The sequence below is a fragment of the Astatotilapia calliptera genome, chromosome 4, assembly GCF_900246225.1.
Source record: "Astatotilapia calliptera chromosome 4, fAstCal1.2, whole genome shotgun sequence".
NCBI lineage: Eukaryota > Metazoa > Chordata > Actinopteri > Cichliformes > Cichlidae > Astatotilapia > Astatotilapia calliptera.
This window is the reverse complement of record NC_039305.1, coordinates 1,723,303-1,742,896: the sequence shown is the minus strand read 5'-3', so window position 1 is coordinate 1,742,896 and position 19,594 is coordinate 1,723,303. Positions and strand designations below refer to the sequence as shown.

The window sequence follows — 19,594 nt, the reverse complement described above, 5'->3', positions numbered from 1 at the left end:
TGTGGCTTTATCACTCAATAAAGGACAGATGTTACCGATGTATATGTTAGTGGGATTTAGTTCTGGAATAACACAATTTCTACCTTTAGGAGCAGACACCAGTAACCTTCTCACCCCATCTGGAATTGCATCAAAAACTACAGCGTATTCTTTTGGAGTGACAGCAAAATCATAAACAGACAAAAATTCCTTATAAGAAAATAATTGACCATTATCATTCAGTAACTGACTCACAAGTAAATTTTTTCTATCAACCCATTTAAAGCTCAGACAGATCACAGACGCTTAAAGCGTGCAGTGACGTCACTTTTGCTTATTAGAAAGAGTTTGAAGGGAGACGGTCCACTAAAGCACTGCAAGTAAAATCTGTCTTTCCAAGTAATGATCATTTACATATTGTTTTTACTTTATAGGACACAAATGTAATATTCCACTGAACGAAAAAGAGTTGTAACAGGGGCAAAAATAATAATATTAACACGCTGTACCTCAGAAAAAAGAAAATATTCATTCATCCCATTATTTTTTAACAGCATGTTTTTCTTGTAAATATACAAAACATATAAATTCCTGATTACTGAGAGTTATAACCAAGCAGTAACGTGAAGCACCAAACCTGCAGTTTCTCTGACGTCCACTAGAGGCTCCAGCAATGAGTCAGTCCCCATAGACTCCAGTGTTAAAACTTTACAGCAGAACTACGTTTACAGTCTGATATACAAGCTGATTGCATTGTTAGGGGCGTGGCCGCTGCGACTGACAGGTGGATGGTGACACAGGCACTGAAATGTTCTGGGCGGTCCCGGAAACCAGGATGAATCTTTCTTGTCATTGCACTGAGGTACAGTTCATTTCTGTTCAGTGATAAATCAGATGACATGTAGAATGAGGCCTTAACGTGGCTTCCTTCGCAGATTCCTACGCAAACGTTCAGCCTCCTCTCGGGGTTTAGTAATCTTCTTCTTGCTTTATTGGGATTTTATTTTGAAGGTGCGGAGAGGAAGTGGTTCTTCCTCCCCGCAGCTTGACGGTGGGGACCGCGAGGAGCTCGATGGTGACTGTGCACATCGCTGTGTGAATGACAGAGGATGCATGGAGGTCTCCGGCAGCTGGCAGCCACAGATCCGTGTCCTCCTAGGTGCAGCAGCGGCGGCAGCGGGCATCCTCTCCGCGGTGAGTCTGCAGCTCTCCTCCGGGCTGCTCTTTGTTTTCATGCCTGCAGTCTCTCAGCCAGCCACCAGCTGTACTGCAGGTACACCAGGTTACCTAAAGTCTGCATGTGAACTTCAGGTATCAGCAGGGAAGCCTCTGCAGTGAGGGACAGAGGGAGGCACAGCAAACTGTCTCTGATCACTTCATTTAACAGCAGACATCTGCGGCTTTAACGCTCGGAGCGTATCTTTATCATTTAGTCATAAACACCAAGGAGGAGAGAGACAGTTTGAGAGCAAAGCTTTCTCTTCTGGGAATAAAATCGGAGGATTTTGGTAGAAGAGCGTGCAGCAGACTCTCAGTCAGCGTTCCGATCAGGAGCATCTGGATCTGGAGCTCCTGATCGTATCTGAAGTCCTTGTTCAAGGACACAACTGTGGAGCGAGCAGGAGCAGCTGGAGCCAGAGACACACTGATGAGTCTGATGAAGATGAAGCTGCTGATTAACATTTCATATAATCCTCCTCTGGTTTAAAACTGAAGTATGAGGATAAAAGTGATTTAGTTTAAAAATCTGTTAATAGTTAATAATAATCATAACATCACCCATTATTTAATTTTTCATGTATTACACATTTATCTTATCATAAATATCATACGTGGATATATAAGATCAGTGTACGTAACGTAGTCTTCAGACGGCTCCAAACAACCAGTTTCACAGAGTTTTTTGAACTTTTGGATCTGCATGATGTCAGAGAGCAGACAAAAGCTCCACCCACCACCTGTTTAAATGTTGCAGTTGCCCTAAAAGGGGTGGGGCTAAATCTTGTTTCAAACAGAAGAACTGTGAATCATGCAAAGGTACTTAAACTTTCCAGCACAAACTCAGCCTGACGTGCTTACTGAGGTCATAAATCAACAACTTTATTCAAACTCATCGTTACAACAAGAGGAGCTGCCACCTGCTGGCCGTTACAAATAATGCACGATTAGAAAGCTTCAGCACTTTTTCCATCTTTTATTTTCAGCGCGACCAAAACCTCACAGTAAAACAAAGAAACGGTAATTACTTCATCCCTCCTTTACATGCTCAGCCGGCGTCTGTCCACTTATGCTCAGTAAGTAAGGGAGGGAGGCTAATGACTCGTTGCTATTTGTGAATGAAGCTAAATGTGATTTTCTCTCTGGGATAATCTTTCTCTTAATGGTGGAAGTGGTGAATGATTAGGTTTATAAGGATGGATCTGCATCAATCAAACGTGGCTTTTAAGTCTGCTGCAGAGTCATTCAGACTTTGCAAATATAATTTCTTTCTGAAGTCACTCAGAAAAGAGTTTAGAACCAAAATGTATGCACAGGAACTCCAGCCTGCTCTGAACGCTCAGTTTATCGCAGCTTTCTCTACTCTTGGATCTGTATGATGTCATAGAGAGCACATATTCTGACCCACCTGCTGTTTAAACCTTTTTTTTTAATGATGAACAACCAATCAGAATAAAGATGTCTTAAAGGGGGAGGGGCTTAAGCGCCTCCTTTCAGACAGGATGAACCGAGGGCTGCGGTGCGAGATAAAGAAGGATTATTTTGCTCTGTGTTTCATGCAAAGCTGCTGTAAAACCCAACAATAAAAAGATGAATGAGCTGAATGGAGACACTTAAAGTTTTGTGACACTGGTCAGAAGTGACGCACAGAATCCCATCAGCAGTGTGTTCGGCCGGGTTAACGCTTCAGTCCCAGCAAACCAAAGGAAGAAGAAGCCTGAAGACGTGGAGGAGCTCGTGCACATTAGCAGAGACGAGACAGTCAGTGAACGCAGCAGCACTGTGTTTGTGTTACTGTCCTCTGTGCATGCTCATGCCCCCTCTGCCTCCCACTCTCTTTCATCAGGGCACTTCCACCTGAGCCAGCGGCATCATGGGAAGCTCCTCCTCCTCCCTCACTGACGAGGCGGAGGACGATGCGGCGCCCCGGGGTGCAGCTCTGCCTCCCTCTCCCATCATGGGATGCCTGAGGAGCAGCCAAAGCACATTCCTCCCTCGGCAGCTTCCCAGACCGGGCCGGCACAGGGAGCGCAGGTGAGACACGAAGGAGGCGTGGCAAAGACGTAACGATGAGATGAGAACGAGACCGTGGCTCTTTTTCAGTTTGTAATATCTGCAGTGTAATATCCTCTGCAGCGGTCCCACTTCTGCTCTGATTTTTTATCAGCGAGCAGGTTTGTTTGTGCCTGCCGGTTTGCTGGGAATCAGAGCTGCAGATAATCAGCGCTGTGCAGCTCCACAGAGACCTGCAGAAACCAGAAGAGGCAGATTTAACCTCTTCTCATCCTCCAGGCTGTCGGCAAACACGCATCTTTGCTAGGCTGCATTTTAACCACATGCTAATGAGCAGAGCAGATTTAGTCTCTTACAAGCATTTAGTTCCTGCAGCTGGGGGTGCAGGGTTAGGGGGTTAAAGTGCAAAGCCAACATGAAGAGCCCTGAATATGAGCTGTAAGCCCAGAGTCTGAGCGCAGGTGCCGCCCTTTAAACTGGCCGATGGTGAGCTAAAGGTTATCAGACCTGCTAACAATGTCTGTAATCCTCCAGGTGTTCAGTAACCATCAGCTTTACTCGATGTCCAGACCCGAGGTTGGAAATAGGGCCAAATCTAAAGTTGTAGATTTGAGTTTTACAGACCGAAGAAGAATCATTTGATTGTTTCTGGGGAAAAATAAGATAAATCGATCTTGAGAAAAGTGAAAATTGTCCTTCTGAGGTAACCGTCAGTTCCCAGCACAGGGTTTAACATGCTGTGTTCAGATGCTCGCCAAAGAAACACGTTAAACAGAATTTAGGTTTAAGTGGTTTAAAAAGGAAACGGGCCACAGAGTTGACGCTGTGTGGCCGTCTGATCACAATCATTACTAACCAGCTGGAACTATACGATGTATATTTCTGATCTCGACCTCAAAGTCACCAAACCTTTCAACAATGTTGAAATGTCTGGGATGCAATCTGGAAGTTTGAATCCAAAGAAGCAAAAACAAGGGAGGAAAACCACAGGAAGCAAAGCGGAGACGCGAGGCGGCGCGAGGGGAATAGGACAGATGGGCAAAGCATCGTCTGTGTTGGGAGTCAAACCCATAAAACGCTCAGCTCAAGGCTTCGATGTCACAGAGATGGACTCTGGAAGATGAACATTAAGATCAAAGGCGTGCAGCAGTCCAGACTGAAGAACTTCCTGTTGCACAGGGGGCGCTCTTACGCTCCTCCAGAATAAACCAATCTCTGTCCTAGCAAATTTTCATCATGCTGTTGATAGAAGAGTTCAAGAAGTTCGAAATAGTTGAGTTTTTAGATTTCTCAGAAGTTTCTGCTGTAGTAAGATGCCACACGCTGCTTTACGGCATCTTCCACTTTGATTTGGGGCATGAAGCGAAGAGGCTGCAGAGAGTTCGTAGCGTCACCTCCAACCACCTCAGTCAGCTGCTTCTGCTGGGCTTTAGCTGCAGCGGGCACCATCCTGAATCGTTAACCGACCAATCAGCACAGATTAGCAGAACGCTAAAAGCTGATTACTGTTTAATTAGGAACCGAGAAAAAATGAAGTCATGTTATTTGAGTTCAGCTGGATCATTGCTGCATGTGTGGGGGCTAAAACGTGAATCCTAAATTGTTTTATCCTCTGAGATTGATTGATTCCCGCTCACTGAGGTCTATTTTCTCCCCGCTAAATTATCCAGCTTCTCCTGCAGCACATGCAATAAACACACTCATACCATCCAGACACTGAGAGTACGTACACAAGCACCGACACACAGCTTCAGGAAACACACAACAAACAGAGAAGCACAGGAGACGAGAACAAAGGAGAAAAACATCTTCAAACCCGCCGTGACCAGAACAGCTGGATCCAGCACCACCACAGCTCTCCCAGCTGCTTTTGTTAATGAGCGACTATAGTAAGGCTGAATCTATGTCCGTCGTTCAGACGTCACCGTGAATATTTCATGAATCGTTCGATATGAATCAAACCGCAGCCTTCCTTATTAATTATTACTGCATTTATGTCAAATAAACCACCGGCGCTCGGCTCACTGTGAGTCATCTTAGCCTTCGGGAGCCTCGGCCGGGAGTCGAGTTACTCGCTGACAGGAAACGGAGCGCTGATGGGGAAATCCCCGGTGGAAGAGCTGGTCTGAAGAAGCCCACTCAAGCTTTCCGCTGGGAATTCAGCTCAGCAGGCCACTGCACTCCCCGTCTGATGCACAGAGATCAAAATACCTTTCATAGATGTGGAGGAGAAGGAAAAGAGGCCGGCCGTGGCATCTGGAAACACACACAGCAGAACAGAAGAAGTTCCAGGGTTCTCCGAGGAATCGCCTCCTTAGAGCTGCAGGAAGTCCAGATCTCAGCAGGTTGTTCCATGATCCACAAAACAATCTGATTCAGGTTTAGAGCTGCCTGCACCTTCAGTGTTTCTCCTCCTTATTGAATGAAATGAAATCAGTTTTCTTAAATCATTTAAGAAAAATGAAATGAAATTATTTAAGATCAATAGCAGAGTACAGGAGTTGATAAGGCGCCAAAATAAAGTCAATAAGAGAAGTAAAAATTAAATTAAATAGAAGTGAAGAGCAGAAGTTAGACTGCTGCAGAATTTCATCATATCTGCAGCTCCGCCTTCTGTTACTACAGTAACCCCACAGCAGACATACGATGTCATTAAAAAGGCTCCAACAGCACAAACACGTCCAGTTCAGGTGAAGCTAGCAGACAGCTAGCAGCTACAGCCGCCTGTGTCACCATCAGTGTCGGGGAGTAACGGAGTACATGTACCAGCATTACGTATTTAAAATAACTGTATTCTGTTACAGTTGAAAAAGGTGGTATTCAGAATACAGTTACTTTGTTTAAATAAATGGATTACATGGCGGTCTTTTCCTGTTTCATATGTTCGGCTGTGTCCTCTCTATTTTGGTGATTCCACGCCGGTGGAAACCCAAACAAACACGCATTAAGAGGCTCTAATGTCTGTGTCTCAGTCTCACGGCCCACGTCACCTCTACTTGCAGCCGCATAATGATGTGAAAAAATATTTATTCTGACAAGCCCAGAAAAAATATTTATTTAAATATTTTTTTAATTATTATTCAAAAAATGATTTAATATGAAGGCAATAGCAGAGTGTTACATGCATCGCCCTAAAGCACGCAGCCTGATGGGCAGTGTAGTCCGTGCTGCAGGGAGAATGGACTGCCATACCCGTTATGTGTCTGTGAGCGCGAGGAGGGAGAAAAAGGAAAAGTAGGAGCTGTCACCGAGCAGAAACGGGAGCTGGAAGCATGTAAATATAATAATAACCACTGCAGCCAAACAGAGAGCCTGACGAGCCCAGTTGTAAGTAAGCTGTTAAGACTCGACTGTACACTGTGTTCCTGTTTTCCTCTGAAACAATAAGCTCCGTTGCAGCAGCCTTTCAACGTCTCTCTCTGTCTCTGCTAGCAAAGTCGACCCAGACAACCAAGTAAAACTAGTTTTCAGCTACGAGCCGACACGAGCCCGACGTATCAGCCAGAGGTCCTTTACTACGGTTCGGAGCCGCGGACCTGTTTTATATACGCGCTGAATAGTTTTCTACACGAGATCGCTGCAAAAAGTGCAGCCTTACCTAATGTCCACCTACTGTTACTCATTTATATTAAGATTTAAACCTTAACCGTCAGTAATAGTAATAAATCACAGCAATAGCTCATTCATGTAGTTGTAAACAGCATGATAATATATTAAGTAATCCAAAGTATTCAGAATACGTTACTCTCATTGAGTAACGTATTCTGAATACGTTACAAACTACATTTTGGGGCATGTAATCTGTAATCTGTAGTGGGATACATTTGAAAAGTAACCTTCCTAACACTGGTCACCATCCACCTGTCAGTCACAGAGGCCACGCCCCTAACAGTATAAACTTTAAGCCTTAATACAGTTGAAACAGGTGAGTTATAAAATCAGGTGTTATGAAGGAGGAAATGATGGACAGAGACCAATCAGTTTGTGTTTCTGGCTGTAAACATTTTTATTCCTGATGCAAAGTTTTAGCGTTTCTCAAACAATGTCATGAGAAGATGCTGCACCAAAAGCTTTGTGTTGATTGCTTTGGTTGTCATGGTTACGGTAGTTTTTCGCATTTGTCTGCAAATATTTGCTAACTGCTAGCCAAGTGACTCGCAGTTAGCTGTTCAGTGCAGCTCAAAGAGCAGCAGGAGGCTGTTTGCAGACGAGTTCCAACTACAGCCGCAGCAGTGTGCTGGCATCGAGGGTGGTTGCTGACAGCTCTCCGGGCCGTTCATTTGATTACATCCAACAAAACTTCTCAAAACCTGAGTGGGTGACTCACTTCTGGAGTCCCCAGTGGACGTCAGTGGAACTGCAGCCTTCACAGGTTGCAGGCCGTTTCCCTGCATCGGTTCCTTTTTCAGCCGCTGTAATTTGCAGCTAAAAGGCTCTCATTGTGTCCGGATTATGAGAAACATTTCCAGGAAATTGGATCCATCCGTCACTTTGTGCAGCAGCTGTTTTGGGACTACTTCCATCTGATTTGGTTTAAATTGAGTTGAATGAATGAGCATACAGCATTTATCTGCATGGAAATATGGGCCGATGAACGCACAGGGGATCTGCAGAAAATGAGCACCTCCAACTTTTATGACCTTAGAAAGTTCTCATGTTTATATCTTGTCAGTAAAAATAACTCGGGGTTTTCTGTATTGCACAGCCTTCTGCGTGGGTAACGAGCAGCTTGTTTCTCAAGCACACAAACAGCAGAGGTTCTCACGAAGGCCGGTTGTTGATTAAAAGTGTGTTTTGTCCCGAGCGCGGCGTGCAGCAGCCGTCACCTGCCTCTCACAGACAGCTTGTTCTGCAGTAAATCCTTCAGGTCAGCTGTGCTGGAAGTTTCAGGCTTCATGCCAAACTACTTAGAAAAGTGCAGCCAGAAAATGTGGGCCAGCCTGAACACGGCTGTGACGCTGGCTCCCGAGGTCTCGTTCCTCCCTGGACACCAGGGTGCAGATTATCTGGGTCTGCTTTACAGCCGAGCATGAATCTGAGATTAGAACCGTGTTTTTATTCTATATTCACAAAGACGCTGAGCAGCCTGCTCGCGATGAAGCCGGCGTCAGGGAGGCAAAAGTGGAAGAGCAGATTTTGTTGTTTCATTTGCATATTCGTGCATTTTAATATTTTCCCTCCAGCACAGCAAAGGAAACTGTTATTCACTCACTCGTTTATATTTGGATTTCTTCTCATATTTTCAGGATTTTTCTTCCATTTTCGTCTCTCGGGCTTTCACAGATAAACACACTGAAGCTCGATGTGGCTGTGGTTTGCTTTTAGCAGATACTCACGGTGGAAATTTTCACCAGTGTCATGAAAAACACGGCAAAGTTTATCTAACATTTCCAGACATCATTCTTATCTCAATGAAGAAAATGTCTGAGACTGATCAGCTACTCTGCTTATTTCAAGCTGTTCATTTAATTCTTGATCTCTAGATTCAAAATAATCCAATATGGAGGGCAGGGAGTGCAAAGATTAATATTTAAAATTAAACTAAACTTAACTAAATATAAGGAAATAAATAAGTAAATTGTTATACAGTGTTCCCTCGATATAATGCGGTTCACCTTTCGCGGCCTCGCTGTTTCGCGGATTTTTTTGGGTGCAATTATGCTTCTTTTTTTTCTTACAACACATTGTATTGTCAGTTAAAGACACGCTGCATATGAATACTGCTGAAAAAAGCTGGAGAGGATGAGGACCCAAAGATGACGAAACATCATCCACCCAGGAGACGCTTTGACCAATATCTATTTTTAACAACTGGTGTTTGCTGATGGATTTTATTTGTAGGAATAATATATATTAATATATATTAGTCCGACTCATATGTTGATCGATATTAGCTTTTTGCCGATATAATAAATCTGCATTTGTAACGGCTGATAAATAAGAGTAAAGAAGAGACAATAGAAACACTCTTCAAACGTCTTATTAGTGTTGATGTTGCATAGTTTGTCCACCAGAGGGCGCTCTGCAACTTTTTTGTTTAGAATGCCTCAAAAAAGGAGTCAACAAGTAATTCATGACTTGTTGTAGCAATGAAACACGATTATTTTTTAGCTAAATTTTTATACTATATTGGTAAATCATCATAAATGGATTTTGATATCGATATCGGTCTCAATAATCTTACATCGGTCAGGTTCTGATGTTAATGTCCTCCCGTTTGATCACATGACTCTGTTTCTCTCTGTAGTTTCTCCTCTGGATCGATGCCCATCCAGAGGAGTCAGTGGGCGTGCGGCTGCTGCACTTTCCTCAACGCCGCCGGTGCCCCCCGCTGCTCCATCTGTGAAGCTCCTCGGCAGGGACCCGATGCCCGGTGGATGTGGCCCGGAGCAAGCAGAGAGGACGACGGTTGGGCGTGCCCACGCTGCACACTGGCGAACTCCCCTGACAGCCTGGCCTGCAACCTCTGCGGCTATGCCAGGGCGTCCGCGGAAGCCCAGCCCCGGCCTCAGCGCTCCAGCAGCTGCTCCGGCCCCCTCAGGATGTCCTGGACGGAGACGTGCCGACCCCAGAGCAGGAAGCAGCCCGGAGACGCCGACAAAAGCAGCCTGGCATGGGAGTGCTCGAGGTGCACGCTGCAGAACACGCCCACCTCTATGTCCTGTTCGGCCTGCGGTGGACCCCGCAAACTGTCCCTCCCTCAGATCCCGGCCGAGGCGCTCCTCGTGCCCGACGTCTGCGAGGATCATGGAGCACGGCGGGCCGAACCTGCAGCGGCGGCGCTCTCGCTATCAATTTCCACCCGAGGGGAGAGTTTACATGCAGAAGCTTTGCATCCGAACACCTCCTCCGTGCTGACTGCGCCCCCTGCTGGCCACAACAATCCAGTGCCCTGCAGCCGCAGAGAGGTGCCCCCTCCAGATGTTGGCCTCAGCCAGGCTCAGAGCACGTCTTCTCCCTCCATCCTCGCTGTGTCCCATCCCTCCACCCAGCCGGAGCTGCTGGCCGGCAGGAGACTCAGCATCCTTAAAGAAGAGATGTCCCCGTTGTCACCTGCATCAGACGCCTCCATGTCATTCTCGCTCGCTGTGAACAGGATGGAGGAGTGGGCGTGTCCGGCGTGCACACTCATAAACCGGCTGGAGTCCAAACACTGCCAGGCCTGCCACACCCCTCAGCAGCTAAAAGCAGAATTGTTCCCAAGGAGGAAGGAGAGCCGGCTGGTGGAGGCGCTGCGGCAGAGTGACGAGGGCACGGCCAAAGAGCTGTGGGAGAACATCGTCAGCTTCTGCAGAGAGGTGCGTTTAAAGCACACACCCACCTTTAAATTTAAGGTAGAAACAAGAGTTTATGCTGATGTTACTTCACTATCATGGAGGTGGACTGACAGTCTTCCTCAGAGCCAAAACGACCTCCACCCAGAGTGCAGAGCAGCCTGAACTTCGCTGTGTTCAGCTCTGGATCTGCATCAGAACCTCCGACATTAACGAGAAAAATTAAACAGGTTAAACAGCAGATGGAGGAGTGGGCGTGTCAGGCGTGCACATCTCATTGCATCATCGTCTTCTTCTTCTCCCAGAACGCGGTGACGTTTGTGGACGACAGTTTCCCTCCTGGTCCAAAGTCCGTCGGCTTCCCGTTGGACGACAGCGTCCAGCATCGGGTCAAGAAGTGGCTTCGTCCACAGGAAATCAGCTGCGCCGCCTTCAGAGACCGCGGCGTGAAGTGGACCGTTTTCCGCACGCTGCGTCCGTCCGACATCCTGCAGGGGCTTCTGGGTAACTGCTGGTGAGCTGATTATGCTGTCACAGAGTTTATTATTGATTATTATTCCCAGGATTTATTTCTGGATGATTGTTTAAGCACATTAAAGGAAGGCTGTGTTCGGGGAGCAGGTTCCTGAGCGCCTTGGCTGTTCTGGCGGAGCGGCCGGAGCTGGTGGAGAAGGTGATGGTGACCCGCTCGCTGTGCGCAGAGGGAGCCTATCAGGTGCGTCTGTGCAAAGACGGCTCGTGGACGACAGTGCTGGTGGACGACATGCTGCCGTGCGACGAGAGCGGCCACCTCCTCTTCTCTCAGGTGAAATTGTTCACGTGATGTGTGGTTGGTGTTGGAAAAAGGTCTCAGCTCAAAACACGGGGAAAAGTCCAGAGTTTTTCAAGGTAACTTTATTTATACCCAAAAGCAAGGTAAATTTGCTCTACAGAAAAATGACAGCATTTGGCATCCCTTCAAAAAAAACACACATACCTAATAAAGATATAAACCTCACTGTAGCACATATATAGTAATTTAATATCTCGAATCAAAAACAAAAACAGTTCTTATTTAATTCAGTGACAGCAACGGGGACAAAGCTATTTTTCTAACGCTTTGTCCTGCATCTCGGAAATAGAAGCCTCCGTCCTGAGGAAAGAAGCTGAAATTCACCTCTTAGAGGATGGGAACCATTTTTAAAGATTGGTAGAGCCATCCTCTGTACCTGCTTGGAGCACAGGGAGGCTAAACAAGACTCCCATCTTTAAGTTATCCTCTTCTTCCTTTGTACTCTGCGGCGCCACCCAGTGGCCTGAATTACACCTTACACAGTGAATTACACATTAAAAGAAGAGGCGATTCCTGTAGCATCATGGGTATTCCTCCATATCTGAGGCATTTCTGTTTAAAGGCACTTTGTGTGATTGCCCGCTGCAGAATTCTGCTTCACCACCAGAGGGCAGCGTTTTATTACTGCCTGAGTTCGGATGTTTTATCTGTGGAAGAATATCCTTTAGATTTTTTACAGGTTTCGACTGCAGTAAAATAATTTCTGTCCACCACACCGTACTTCACGGCATTTTGAGTTCAGGCATCAAATGAGCAGCAGTTAGCTAACAGATGTTTTATCTCTTGGAGTAGGTGAAGAAAACTATCCCTGGATTACTTTAATACTTTAATGCATCTTAGAATTTGGAGGTTTCTAATGGAAGTCCTGACGTGTCCACTCTCAGGTCCTGTTAGCCTGCTTTTGTCAGTAATGATGAGATCAGGATCAGGAACAGGCTTCGGGTTCTCTGATTAGCTGTGAGCACATATGTGCACTTCCTCTTCTCGTCATCATGTTCAAGCTTTGATCCTCTCCATCCTCCCCAGGCCCAGAGGAAGCAGCTGTGGGTGGCTCTGATTGAAAAGGCTCTGGCCAAGCTCCACGGTTCCTACTTTGCTTTGCAAGCCGGCCGCGCCATCGAGGGCCTCTCCACCCTGACCGGGGCCCCCTGCGAGTCGCTGGCCCTTCAGGTCAGTGCCACCAACCCCAAAGAGGAGCCCATCGACACGGACCTGATCTGGGCCAAGATGCTGAGCTCCAAAGAGGCCGGGTGAGACGTTTGTGGGAAGGTTGAAGCGCTCTGAGAGGACGGAGCTGTTTCTTTAAGCTCGGTTAACCCCGCCTCTGTTCGTGCTGCTGTTAGGTTCCTGATGGGGGCGTCCTGCGGTGGAGGTAACATGAAGGTGGACGACGCGGAGTACGAGTCTCTAGGTTTACGTCCGCGACACGCGTACTCTGTGCTCGATGTGCGGGACGTTGACGGCCACAGGTGAGGCTTCGAGGTCGCTCCGTTGGTTACCGTTCTCGTTATCTCATTATAGTTTAGTAAAAATAATAATAATACATTTTATTTAAAAATAGCGCCTTTCAGAGCACCCAAGGACACTGTACAACAAATAAGAGATATATTTAAAAAAAACCCAAAAAAAAAAAAAAAACCCAGAGAAACTGGAAATATGCACAATAATAAGAGTAACAGGTAAAAGTTAAGAGCAGGTTTAAAAAACATGAACACAGAAGCTGAGAAACCTGCAGATCCTCCAGCAGAGAGCCATAGTTTACAGCCTGATGCTCAAACTGATTGAATGATAAAATATCTATAACTCACCTGTTTGAATTGGATTAAAGCTGAGTTTAGCGTTAATAGGGGTGTGGCTTCTTTGACGGACAGGTGGATGGGCGTTTGTCCCCCTCAGTAAAAACTGGAAAGACTTCCTTCCATATATGGTGTTGGAAACCTGGTGCCTGGTTTTGGAGTTTTTCCATAAACAACGTTTCAAACATAAATTAATGCAGAAAAATTCACCACAAATCAAAGAAGCCCCGCCTACTCAGCTCCACCCTCTCGTCCACATACAGTCATTCTGTGTCCAAAACACTGACGGTCAGACAGACCCGCTGATGACATCACTCTCTGAGTCTCTGCTTGAAGTTAACAGTTACAAAGTCGACCAAAGAGACGCCACAAGACCGAAAAGGAGACGCAAAGCAAACTGAGCGCAGAACAAAGTGCAGCAGGGAGTCGAACACCCGGCCACACGACGTGAAACCTGACCACACACACGAGCGCACATCCATCCTGAACAGACACAAATAAGAGCAGCAGAGACGAACTGCACAAACAGCAGAGACTCGATGTCTGCAGTCGTGTGCCTGCATCAGTCAGAGTGACTTGCTCCTGCGTGGGACAGGCGGGGGTGTTTTCTCCAAGCCTGAGCCCGGAGGCTCTGCTCTTATCATCCATCAAAACTCCCACAGTATAAATGCAGCAGGTCTGCAGACGAGCGCTGCCTTAAGGACACATTCAGAGAACAAATGTTCCTCTCAGCGTCACTCCATTAACCGCTTCATCATTCACACGCATACGGGATGTTTCCTCAAACCTACAGCGGCGACTGCTGCGAGCTACAGGGAGGAGGATCCGCAGGAGGAGGTGGCAGGAGTCGAACTGCAAGAGAAACCCTGGAGGGAACGGGAGGCTGATTACTCACAAACGGATGTTTTTCTGTCAGTGGGGTTGGAGGTGGAGTCTGCAGACGCTTGAAAAAGTTTGAAAGAACAGCTCTGCGATGTCTCCGTGGGCGTCAGACCCATCTCATTAACCCAGCAGCGTGAACATTTAGAAGACGTGAAACACATACCGCACATCACTGTGAGTCATCAGCATCTTCTTCGTCGTACTCCTCGAAAAATTTAGAACCGCCTCTGACCGTGTGCACGAAGCAGTGATGAAGAGCAGGCTGTTCCTAAATGTTCACGCATCTTTAAGCTTTTATTAAGCGAGGAGCTGCATACACACTAAATCTGTTCAATTCAATTTTATTCATACGGCGCCAAATTACAACAACAGTCCTCTTCAAAGCGCTTTATATTGTAAGGTAGACCCAACAATCCTATGACCCCCTGTGAGCCAGCACTCGGTGACAGTGGGAAGGAAAAACTCCCTTTTAACAGGAAGAAACCAGGTGGAGGAATCAGTGCAATCTGGCACTTCCAGCTGGTTTTAAACCGCATAACCTGCTCCAGACCAGGTCACATGTTCAGCACCAGTTACCATGGTGATATAGCCAGGTTATAAAGGCTCGCCAAATCTGACTTTAAGCTAGCGAGCCTGTTAATCCCATTGTGTGTGTCAGGTTACTGCAGCTGAGGAACCCGTGGGGTCGCTTCTCCTGGACCGGAGCCTGGGCGGACGACTGGTCAGACTGGCCTCCGCAGCTGAAGAGGGAGCTGTGCGCCCAGCGAGCCGAGGACGGCCTGTTCTGGATGGACTTCTGGGATTTCACCAGGTGACGGCAGCAGCGTGTTTTTGATGTCTGCGTTAGTTTTATTCCCGGTCTGAGCAGGAAGACCTAAAAACAGAAGAAAACTTTACTCAGATGTAAAGTGGGAAAAACAAAGAGTTCATTTATGACAAATGACAGAATATAAAGTGTTCATTAACATCCACCCCGCCTGCTCTCTCTGCCCTCTTGTGCGTTGCTTTGTGTAATCTGTGACTGTAAAGTCGTCCTAACTCTCTTGCTAAAGGCTCTCTGGTGACCTGCAGAGTAAAGAAAAGCATCAAAACGCTGAACAAAAACAGACTCGCTGTTCTCTCCTGTCAGGTACTTTGACTCCGTGGACATCTGTAAGATCCACTCAGACTGGCAGGAGGTTCGAGTCCCCGGCGTTTTCCCCCGAGCCGCCGACGTCCCCGTGTCGGTGGTGTCGATCACGGTGCTGGAGAGGACGGCCATGGAGCTGGCTTTATTCCAGCAGGGCAGCAGGTAGGACGCGCACCTGTGCGGCTTTTCGTAACGTCACCGCTGTCACCTGAGCACCACAGAGGTGATAGTAAAGATAAATAAACGTCAGCGATGAAGTAAAGATGGTGAAATAAAAGAGCCGTGTTTCAGGCGCTGGGACACGGCAGAGAGCCACCTGCTGGATCTGTGCGTGCTGGTGTTTCGGGTCGCCTACGACAGCGCCGGCACGCTGACGCTGGGCCGCCTGCTGGCTCACAGCCGCCGCTCGGTGAGGAGGTTCGTGGGCTGCGATGTCATGCTGGAGCCGGGCGAGTATGCCGTCCTCTGCTGCGCCTTTAACCACTGGCACAGCTGCATCACCGAGGGCGGAGGTAAGAACACGAGCACTCAATCTCCATGATGATTCTATATTTTGCAGCCAAAATGTGTCTTCTTTAAAAAGTGTTTTTACTCCAAAGGAGTCGGAGCTGGAAGATGATCCTGGTAGAAAATGTAGTTTAAATGGAGCTTCAACTGGTTCTGAGCAGACACATATCCCCCACATGCTGGTTAAAGCCCTGAAAGTTTACCCAGAATGCACTTTTTAAAGTTCTGGGGTTCGGCTGCTGAACAAAAAGCAGACTGCACCGTGGAGTGGACGTGAAGTTGGTTTCGTTGCAGAGCTTAAATCTGTTTTCCAGCCCTGAAAGTTTTGTGGCGATGGCTCCTGCACTCATCAGGTCATTAAGACTCAAAATGCAAGAAAAGGCTGAATTTTAGCCCCTCAGTGCAGAGCATCCAGCTCCATGTAAATGCTGCATGAACTCATTAAAGAGTTCAAAAGAGGTCAGGGGGAAACTGACTCAGAGGGAAACCGACTCAGGGGGAAACTGACTCAAGGGGAAACTGACTCAGGGGGAAACTGACTCAAGGGGAAACTGACTCAGGGGGAAACTGACTCAAGGGGAAACTGACTCAGGGGGAAACTGACTCAGGGGGAAACTGACTCAAGGGGAAACTGACTCAGGGGGAAACTGACTCAGGGGGAAACTGACTCAGGTGTACCTGAAGCGTCGCAGCAGGCGTTACACCGTCATCAGTGAGCCGCTGTTGTGCTGTTTCAGTGAGCTGCGGCAGGTCGGAGGCGCCTGGCTACGTGCTGGCGGTCTACAGCTCCAGACTGGTGATGGTGGAGCAAGTGACGGCCTCCAGCACCACCATCGCCGACGCCATCATCCAGCTGGCAGAAACCAAAGGCGAGCGGCACGAGGTGAGAGAATCTGAGAGCTTTGAAACATGTTTGTCACCTCTGACGTCCTCAAAGACTGAAACTCATTCAGATGTGTGTAGTTCATTCAGTATTTATGAGCTCTTAAATCTCTCGTCTTCATTTCATCGCTAACGATTTCAAATCGACTTCATTCATCATTAAACAACATCCACCCTGACATTAACAGGAAGTCTCTTTCATTGCTTCAAACTTTGACCTGTAATGGAGAATCACTGTTGTGTGTCAGGGTCGGGAGGGGATGACCTGTTACTACCTGACCCACGGCTGGGCGGGGCTTATCGTCATGGTGGAGAACAGGCACCCGAGGCATCACCTGCACGTGTCCTGCGACTGCAGCGACAGCTTCAACGTGGTGTCGACGCGCAGCAGCCTGAAGACCATCGACAGCATCCCTCCTCTGCACAGGTGCGCCGCACGCCGAGCCTCACGCTCCCACCCGGGAACGCCGCGACATTTCAGCGCAACTTTCAAAACGCCGCTGTACTTCATACACACTTAAATCCCAGCTGAGACCTGTTTGTAGTGGGACGCACCGAGACACGTGCCACCGTCCACAAACCTGTGGATCTGACTCTATCGGGAAATAGTCACAACTCAATTATGTGTTAATATTTAATTTCCTCGCTCTGAGAAATTAAAGGGGCGGAGCATGTTTGTACACCTGTGACTTGGCCTGTGTTTGTCTCTCAGACAGGTGCTTGTGGTTTTGTCTCAGCTGGAGGGGAACGCTGGGTTCTCCATCACGCACAGACTGGCTCACCGGAAGGCCGTCCAGGCCTCTCTGGGGAACTGGAGCCCCTCGAAGGCGACGCACAGTCCGGCTCTGAGCCCCGAGACCGCAGGTCTGCACCGGCCTCGGCCGCTATGACGAGCCGGGAGGAAGCATCTCGATGGACACAGGAACTCATCGGACCGCTGCCTTGATAGAGAACAGGGTTATTTCCCACGGACACCGAGTCTGTTAGAGTCAGAGCTCCTCATCGGCAGAAGTTATCAAAGTGAGGCTGAAAGAAAACAGGGTTAACATCAGAAAACACTTTAATTCTCCTTAAATCTAAGTTTAAACCAGTCTGAGATTACTTTAAACTGAATTTAATTAAGATGAAATTCATTTTCTACGAACTGTTTAAGGACCAGAGTTCACACATCATCTGTCATCACCAGAATAACACGCCACGTCTGATTGGATGACACGAACAGAGATGGCGACGCGTCACACAGCGACGTGACGGCTCGTCAGAGCGCGGACGAGCTCAATAATTCGGTTTCTCTTTCTTACAGATGTGGAACAGATGTTCCAAAGGTTCAGACATCATGTTGCTGTTAATCCCATCTGTTGGTTTGAAATGGAAGCAGCCCTCCCATTGGCTGGTTCACATTTGGTAAAAGGATCAGTATTTACTCTTTACTCTACAGACTAATTGCAATCATTCATCCACACACTTGTTTTTTTATTCTTTAGTTTTAAATATTTACGTAACTTCACATCTGGAGCAGCCAGGGATGAACCACAGGCCTGAGGAGCAGGTGTACCTCCTGACTTCAGTGGGAGTTTCTGTAGCCTGTCCGATCGATCTGTGTTATTATTTCAGAGGTTGAAGCATTTGTCTCTTCACAGATCTTTAAATGTCTCCTGCTCATTTCTGCCTCCATAGTTTTAATCTCGGACCTTCTTTATCTGCTGCTGACTCTTCGTGCAGCCGTTTGAGTTTCTGTCCCTTCAAGGCCCTACTGCCTTTACAGCCGTTTTGTTTCTCATTGGCCAGCTTCTGTAAGCCTGCAGAGGGGCAGCACTTAGTGTCTGTGAGCTGTGCTGTTCCTGTAGCAAAGGGAGAAGCTGCATGAGAGCCAGTTTCCCGTCTGCAGGGATGAAGCTTCTTCTTTTAAGCCAGTCTGGAAGTTAGTGCCGTCTCAGCTCCTTCAACATAAAAGCACGCTGTAACCTTTTCTTCTTCTTCTTCTGGATTATTGCAGGAAATCGTCTCAGTGTGAAATGCTATTTAATACCTTCCCTTTTTATCACTACAAACTGACACTACGTTTGTGAGCAAGCGGTCATGATCAACCTGTGAATGTTCACCTGTAAGGCGGGATTCACACCTGCTCCAACACTTGAAGGTGGAGCTCCTGATTGCTCTCTGCTTTGACTCCAACATTTTGATGCTACTCCCTCAGGATTTCCATATTGTGATTTCATTGGCTAGTGGCAGCACTGGAGTATTTGTATAAGCATGACTTGATTGGCTGACACCAGGTGAAGCTCGAAACACCTCCGTGTGAATCCTGCCTAACATCTGAAAGTGAAAGTCAGAAATTTGGTTTCAATTTTATCTACATAACACCAAACAACAACAGCCACCCCAGGTATTTGTATTGTAAGGTAGAGACTCTACAATAATACAGAGAAAACCCCAACAATCAGATGAGCAAGGACTTTGGCGACAGTGGGAAGGAAAAACTCCCTTTTAGCAGGAAGAAACGTCCAGCAGAACCAGTTTCATCTGCTCTGACCTCATAGTTGCACAGAGTTTAAATTAAATTTTGAATTTAGTCTAAAGTAACACGTTTTTTTGGGGGTTTTTTTGGGTTTTTTTGCCCAACTCTGATTGGATGAGCTGGACCTGCAGGTGTCTCCCAGCCCAGGTGTCTGTTAACACTTTGACTTCTGCCTTGGGAGCCGCAGAGAAGTGAACCCGGAGCCGCACCCCCCCCCCAAACACCACATTTAGAGCAGAAATCACATGATGCACTTTATCCGTCACATCAGAGCATGTTCAGGTCCATGCTGTCTTTGCTGCAACCACTGACACGTGATTGGAGGGCAGCCGTGGAGATGACGTGGTGTCCGCGTGATGTTTGAATGTTGTGTTTTAGAGTCACAGCGCAGAGCTGCTGTGTGAAGCATTAGCACTTTATCAACTGTATGCTGGAGTCTCTTTTATTTTGAAGGACGTGTAGGAAACAGTTTTATTCTCGTGGATTTAAAACTACCATCGTGTTGACAGAATAAAAACTATGCAAATGTTTGAAAGCTGTCTTTATGCTTCAGAAAAACAAGTC

General features: G+C 47.1%; 1 protein-coding gene across 2 annotated transcripts; it reads left to right on the top strand.

Moving 5' to 3' along the window:
• The first annotated feature begins 708 nt into the window (after nt 1–708).
• On the top strand, nt 709–18,927 carry LOC113020173 (calpain-15-like). Of its 2 annotated transcripts, none has more exons than XM_026163921.1 (13): nt 709–1,173; nt 3,044–3,231; nt 9,458–10,508; nt 10,790–10,998; nt 11,106–11,289; nt 12,343–12,566; nt 12,660–12,785; nt 14,653–14,805; nt 15,124–15,285; nt 15,415–15,635; nt 16,368–16,513; nt 16,761–16,939; nt 17,229–18,927. In XM_026163921.1, the coding sequence occupies exons 2-13, from the start codon at nt 3,071–3,073 to the stop codon at nt 17,359–17,361; spliced, it is 2,949 nt and encodes a 982-aa protein (XP_026019706.1). In that variant the 5' UTR covers nt 709–1,173; nt 3,044–3,070; the 3' UTR covers nt 17,362–18,927. The 2 variants fall into 2 exon arrangements, with proteins under 2 accessions (XP_026019706.1, XP_026019704.1); XM_026163919.1 differs by having other exon boundaries at nt 17,225–18,927.
• Nucleotides 18,928–19,594: the final 667 nt, after the last annotated feature.

Coding starts and splice junctions, on each gene's coding strand:
- LOC113020173 (XM_026163919.1), top strand. CDS start 3,071: ATGGGAAGCTCCTCCTCCTCCCTCACTGACGAGGCGGAGGACGATGCG. Junction 10,999..11,105: donor GGGCTTCTGGGTAACTGCTG/GTGAGCTGATTA, acceptor TTCGGGGAGCAG/GTTCCTGAGCGCCTTGGCTG. Junction 12,786..14,652: donor CGGGACGTTGACGGCCACAG/GTGAGGCTTCGA, acceptor TGTGTGTGTCAG/GTTACTGCAGCTGAGGAACC.